The 7,436-nt window shown below is 38.7% G+C and overlaps 1 protein-coding gene across 1 annotated transcript in view; it reads left to right on the top strand.

The window, feature by feature from the left end:
- The window catches only part of ITPR2 (inositol 1,4,5-trisphosphate receptor, type 2), a 586,895-nt gene that overhangs the window by 451,996 nt on the left and 127,463 nt on the right, over positions 1-7,436 (top strand). The window contains exon 46 of the mRNA XM_010856005.1: positions 7,344-7,431. Within this exon, the coding sequence (XP_010854307.1) occupies positions 7,344-7,431 (88 nt within the window). The remainder of the gene's footprint in view (positions 1-7,343; positions 7,432-7,436) is intronic.

Genomic DNA, 7,436 nt, shown 5'->3' with positions numbered 1-7,436 from the left:
GCCCTCAGCTTTCTTCACAGTCCAACTCTCACATCCATACATGACCACAGGAAAAACCATAGCCTTGACTAGACGGACCTTTGTTGGCAAAGTAATATCTCTGCTTTTCAATATACTATCTAGATTGGTCATAACTTTCCTTCCAAGGAGTAAGCGTCTTTTAATTTCATGGCTGCAATCACCATCTGCAGTGATTTTGGAACCCCCAAAAATAAAGTCTGACACTGTTTCACTGTTTCCCCAAGAGTTGCTGCTAAAAGTGAAAAGCCCAGGTCCATCATCTTTATTTCCCAATCTTGGACTTTAAAACTGCCCAGTGTTAGTCAAAGACCCTACTGTAGGTTTATGTATAAGGTTTGTATTTAAAGTATGTGTACATACATATACATATTTTAAATTCCATTCAGTGTTGTATATGTATTTAACTAAATTACAAATGCCATAATTAATAATAAGGTACATGACTTTCATTTTTTCTTTTCCACATATAGTGAAAGAACCCTAGCTCTTCTTGGAAGTCTTTTGCTATGAGGGATCTGATTTTTTTATAAGGCTGCTGCTGCTGCTTAGTTGCTGCAGTCATGTCCAACTCTCTGCAACACTATGGACCGCAGCCTGCCAGGCCTCTCTCTCTATCCATGGGATTCTCTAGGCAACAGTACAGGAGTGGGTTGCCATGCCCTCCTCCAGGGTATCTTCCCGACCCAGGGATCAAACTCAGGTCTCCTGCACTGCAGACAAATTCTTTACTGTGAGCCACTGGGAAGTCCTTTTATACGGGTAACTATCCACCAAAGCTTTTGATCCTTTCCTCACTAATATATCTCCCCATGATTGCATTGCAATTTGTTTTAAAGCTTTATTATTGTTATAGACAACAGATTATCTCAGGACTAATTTTTCTGTTTGTGTTAATGAGCTAATAGGAGTTGTTTATTGGTAAAATTATTTGGCCATCACTTACTAAGCAGATATGACAAGTGTAAATCCCATGTCCATATCATATATAAAACAATTGCTACTGTTTTATCTCACATTTATTGCTGTGGATTACAAGTTTTTCTGTTCTCAGAGGTTTCCCACCTATGACGTTATCCCTTTTAGCATTCAGTGTTGTTGCCCATGTTCAGCTTCTCATGATTACTACTACTGATTGTTGGCTGGTTTTCCAGACTGTGGTGTGTCGTGACATCATATGATTTTGAGTGCTGTGGTGAGGGTCTCTGTCAAGTCAAGTTGGATATTGTAAGACGGCTGTCCTTGATTATTTAAATTAGCTGTTTTCAGTTTTTAATTAGGATTTAAATTATATTTCTTACTGTGATGACTCTTGACAGACATACCATACTTGTCCAGAAACTTAGTGAGTGTTTGCACCTTTGGTTTCCAGAGCACATTATACTAAATGATGCCATTGCATCTTCGGATGCTGGGGTCATTTTTCTTTATTTGCATCATAGGAAAAGGTACATGGCTGGTAGAGTGGACAAGATGTGGCTGGAGTAAGAGCCCATTTCTGAGGAAACCCTGATGTCTCTGGTTGTCAGTGTGGCCATTCTGCAGAATATTTTTGATAGAATTGCATAAATAGGGGACTAAATCTTTATTTTAAAAAATTAGGTGTGTGTTCATTGGTCTCTGAGAATTTGTACTGTGCTTTTAGTAAACTATAAATTTGGACCAAGAGAGCTCTAAACTGACACATTTTCACACATTTCAGAATCACTGAGAGAGTCTGCTTTTTTGTATTTTGCCTATGTGATAGGAATGCTATCCTTGCTTCATAAAGGATTCAGTTCAACAGTTTTTGAGTACCCAGTTCCTTCTTCTTCAAATAGTTTACAATCTAGCAGAAGAAATAGAAGTATGTGAACAGCTATGAGATAAGAAAAAATATTAAAATATTTTATTTCTACCAATGCTGGGAATTCTGTCATCTGATATCTAATCATATTTCTTTGTCTTCGGCCTTTCTCATTTATTGAGGAGAAAACTGAGACAATTTACTGAAACTTATACGTGTCTTTGCTCATTTAAATGCATAATGACTGTCACTTATTAACCCATTTCTTTATTTATCCAACAGATATTTATTTTTGTCTATTTGGTGTACCAAGTTCTGCTTTTGGCTCTGAGAATGTAGAAGTGAATAAGCCCAAGCACTTTTTCTCAAGGTTGTTCGCAGCCCATTGAAGAAAAATAATAGTTACTAAGAGGCAATATGGAAAATTATACTCTCTAGAAATGTAAAGGGCAATATCTGAACACAGAACAGTGAAGAAGAAACTAGGTGACTTTAGTCAGGAAAGGCCATCAGTTATAAAGAATGTAAAAGATGTCAAGGTTTTAAACAATGGCAATTACTTCTAATTTGTTTTTATTTTAAAGAATTCTATATTTCAGGGCTTCCCTGGTAGGCTCAGTGTTAAAGAATCTGCCTGCCAATGCTAGAGACACAGTTCAATCCCTAGTCAAAGAGGATCCCACATGCCATGGAGCAGCTAAGCCCATGGAGCAACTAAGCCGTTAGGCCACAGCTACTGAGCCCACATGCTGCGGCCCTGAACGCCGGAGCCCAAGCGCCCTAGAGCCCGTGCTCCACAAGAGAAACGACTGCAGTGAGAAGCCCGCGCACTGCAACTAGAGTAGCACCTGCTGGCTACAACTAGAGAAAAGCCCATGCGGCAACAAAGACCCAGCTCAGCCATAAATGTAACTAAATCAGTCTTTTAAATATATATATATATATATTTCAAAATTTCCAGGAGTTATATAGATTACTTACATATCATGAATGAAGATAAAATAAATGTTTGAACATGTGAAAGGAGGCCTAAGCATTTTCTTAAAGTGTCTTTTTAATGTTCTTATTTATTTGACTGCGCTGGGTCCTAGTTGCAGCACGTGGGATTTTCAGTCTGCACTGAGGCATGCAGGATCTTTAGCTGCAGCTTGCAAACTCTTAGTTGCGACGTGCAACATCTGGTTCCCTGACCAGGGATCAAACCTAGGCTCCCTGCATTGGAAGCGCTGGTGTCTTAACCACTAGACCATCAGGGAAGCCTCTAATGTGCCTTTTAGGGTGCCCCTTATCTGCAACCAAACAAGACAAATGAAACAAAGCATTTCATTAAGATTGAAGGAGAGAGTGGCCCTACCATGTTTCTGTTTATTTCTGGATGAAATAAAAATTATTTGTATAGATTTGTACTATTGATTATTTCGTATAAAATAGCATTAGTGGTTTCCTAAAATAATTATAGCAGTTTTGACACTATAAAGTGACTATAAAGACATAAAAGCTTTTTATTTCTTTTACAAATGAGCTTATTTACAAAAAAGAAATAGACTTTCAGACAGAGAAAATAAATTTATGGTTATCAAAGGGGATAGCAAGGGTTGGGGGAAAGACAAATGAGGAATTGGGAATTAAGAGCTGCACAGTACTATATATAAAATGGATTAAAAAAAAAAAAACAAGAACTTACTGCATAGCACAGGTCAAAATAACTCAGTATCTTGTAATAACCTATAATGGAAAAGACACTATAAAAGAATATACATTTATATGTATACACATAATTGAATCACTTTCCTGTACACTTGAAAGTAACATAACATTGTAAATTAACTCTATGGCAATTTAAAAATAGAAAGACCAGAGAAGAAAAAAAAGTGAAGCATTTTTAATAAATTGAAAAGAAATCATTCATGTTAATGTCTCACCTTGGGAAGCTATCCATAATTTAAGATTTAAAGACTGACATTCAGTTGATTTTTAAAATGTATGTACTGAGCATATACTATGTACCAGACACTGTTCTAAGCCTTGAAACTACAGCCATGAACAAAACAGATGAAAAACCATTTCCTCTGAGAGCATGTGCTTACATTCTTTGCGGGGAGATAGCTAATAGATCAGTGATAAAATATGGTACGTCATAGTATGTGCTATGGAGAAAAACAAAGCAGAAAATGGGGTTAGATGTGTTGAGGGAGGTGAATAAATCGTTCTCTGAAAGCATAGTTATTGATAAGATAGTATTTGAAAGGAGTCCTGACGTAGGTGAGGGAGCAAGCCATGTCGGAATCCAGAGGAAGAGCATCTAGGCAAAGGGAACCACACCTGCCAAAACCCTGCGATGGGAACACACTTCTCAGGCTGAAGGGACAGACCGGAGCCCAGTGTGGCTGGCGCTGTGGGGAGGGTGGCAGAGAGGAGTCCACAGAGGGAGCAGGGCCACGTTCTGTCGTCCTTCGTGGCCTCAGTGAGGACTGGGCTCTGACTCTAGATGAGACCACAGCCATCAGAGGATTTGGGACAGGAAAGAGGCATGATCTGATCGAAAGGACTCTGGCCTTGGATTAAGGTGTTATCTAGAAGACAAAGGTGGAGCCAGGAGACAGTTACGGGGCTGTTGTAGAATTCCAGGCGAGAGGAGATGGAGCCTGGGACCAGGGTGGTGTGGAGGTGCGAGAGGTAGGAGATAGAGATTAGATGGCAGACACTCCTGAGACCTGGTCCTGGCTGATCCCTGCTCCCTGCTCTCTGTCAGTCAGCTCCATTCAAGGATCTCACTCTGGTGAGATCCTACCTCACACCAAACTCCCAACACATTTTTAAAAACCACATTGGAAGCTACAATTTGTTGATCCTGTCACTTTTTCATCATTCCTCCTGGCTTCATTTCCTTCCTTATTCAGCTGAGATTCCATGATCCTATATACATTCATTGCACAGACTCTTAAATTCCACCTCTCTCTGTCTCTCTCTCTCTTTTTTTTTTTGCGCATGTTGTTAACCCAGCAAAACCACAGTCTCATTAATGGCAACTCTCATGGTAATTCCCTTTCTCTAGCTACCACCCTATTTCTTGGCTCCCCTAACAGCTGCAGTCTTCAAGATCTGCCTACACTCGTCGTTTGTACTTCCTCTCCTCTCATTCTCATCTAAACTCAGGACGACTAGACATTGGTGTGCACTACTGCCTGAACTGCCACTCTGTAGGTTACCACGACTTCCAAGTTGGTAACCCCAGTGACCAATTCCCCCGTCCTCATCTGATGTGATGCAGATGATCATGCCCTCTGTTTTTGAAGTTCTTTCTTCCTTTGGCTGCCAGGAGACCCGACTTCACTGGCTTTGTTCCTACTTCACTGGCCCAACTTTCCCAGTCTCCTTTGTTGGTGCCTCTCATCTTTCTAACCTCTATCAGAGTTCCTTAGGTCTCCTTTCTCTGGCTAAGCTTACGGCAGCTGGTCTCTTTAAGGGTCATAGTTTTAAATATCGGCCATATAAAACGCCTACCATATAGCTCCATCCCCAACCCCTGCCTAGAATTCCTGACAAACATCAAGAGCCTGCTCAGTCTTTCCTTTTGAATGATATCTGAAGCTTTCTGTGTCCAAAACCAAAGTCCAGATACTGACCCCCTAAATTATGCTCCTCCTGCATTTTTCCTTAGTAAAGGGCATTTCTAGACTTTCACTTGCTCAGGTCAATAATTTTGGAGTCATCCTTAACTCCTCTCTTTCTCGCATACCTCATATCCAATCGATAAACAAATCATGCCGGTTCATGCCTTCAAGAACTGGCCATTTCCTAGAACATATGCTAATGTGCCTAAATGATTACCATAATTTTATCTTTTGAAACTCATTTAGAGTTTTAGAAACACCTGCAAGTCACAACAAGTTTTATGACTATGGTTTGTAATAAAATCTGTATAATTCACATTTCAGTCAAAAATTAAATATAAATATAAAACAGGAATGGATTTCTTGAGTGATTTATAAATGTCCCTGAAAGCCAATTCTAAAATAATAGTTTAATAAAAATGAGGAGCAGCATCAATGGAATGAATGTATAACTTACCTTATTATCACTAACAAGGATGATATTTATTTAGTTTCATAGATTCAGGATTATTGTTTAAAATTTATTACTATTCTTCATACCCATAATTTATAATAGCATTTAATGAATAATACAAACACTTATCTATTGCTCTTTCATGTTGATGAGAGTATTGATTCTGGAACCATCCTGCTTGAGTTCAATACTGGATCTATCATTAGCTCGAAAGCTATGTTCTCATAGACAAGTTCCTTAAATATTCAGTACCTCAGTTTTCCTGTCTGTAAAATGGGGATAATAGTGCTTACCCCAGGATTTCTTACTAGGTTCACTTGCATTCATGTACCTAAATGTTTAGGATAGTGTCTGGCACAGAGTAAGAGATAGGAATGGTGCTAGGAATAAAATAATTTTATGTCAGAGTTTTTGTTACCAGAAGCCCTCAGGCAACTTAGGGCTTAATAGAAAATCTGAAAGGTTAAAGACATTATGAGGTTTTTAGAGATTGTTCAAGACAACCATAAAAGAGCTATCTGAAGGCAGTGTGTATTAGTTATCTACAAAGTGAGAGAACTGGCTAACAAATGCCATAGACATTCAAATGAGAGAAAAACATTAGTTCTATTGACAACCATTTAAGATAATTTGTAATGAAATTTTTGTGTTCTAAATGTTCGGCTTCAATTTTAATAAAACCGAGCTCTGTACTCATAAAACAGCAATTTTGACATCTGACTATGCAGAAGCATAGGATTTTAGTACAAACTGCTAATTGTAGAGCTTTGATTAGATGCTATAGGAAATACAAATACCTATTTATGTGCATATAAGAAGCTGCCATTTATATTGGTACCACTACCCATTGAACTATCACAGTATTCATCAAGTTATTTTATGTGTACATGTAGTCTAAATTTATTATAAGGAATATCAATTATATATCATTGTGGGCTTTTCTTCTTGGCACAATTGTACATTTATTGAAGATATATATTTAATCAACAATAGTAACTGAATACCTACTCTGGGCAAGACATGGTCATCTGCTAAAAACATGCACGCATGCATGCATTCTCAGTTGTGTCTGACTCCTTGCAGCCCCATGGATTATAGCCCACCAGGCTCCTCTGTCCATGGAATTTTCCAGGCAAGAACACTGGAGTGGGTTGTCATTTCCTACTCCAGGAGGTTTTCCCACCCAGGGATGAAACCTGTGTCTCCTGCATTTGCAGGTGGATTCTTTACCACTGTGCCACATGGGAAGCCCTTGCTAAGAACCTATATCACCAAATAACAATGCAAGATTGCTATAGTGATGTCATTGTTTATACCTTTCAGATAGACATGCTTTCCTGAAATGGAATTAATTGCCATTAGTCCCAGAACTGTGAAGCTCTGTATTAAAGTGGATAAAGTACTTTCAAAGCCTGTCCTCAGTAAAGGAGGGAAAAAAGAACTAAAACATTTTTCTCACTTTTCCCTTTAGTTGGCCCGCCACAACAAACTTTTACAGCAGATGCTCAAACCAGGATCCGATCCAGATGATGGCGATGAAGCCTTGAAGTATTATGCCAACCAT

This window comes from Bison bison, unplaced genomic scaffold (genome assembly GCF_000754665.1).
Source record: "Bison bison bison isolate TAMUID 2011002044 unplaced genomic scaffold, Bison_UMD1.0 scf7180017864370, whole genome shotgun sequence".
In the NCBI taxonomy this organism is placed as follows: domain Eukaryota; kingdom Metazoa; phylum Chordata; class Mammalia; order Artiodactyla; family Bovidae; genus Bison; species Bison bison.
The sequence above is the reverse complement of the archived record's forward strand: the minus strand, read 5'-3'. Positions and strand labels throughout refer to the sequence as shown.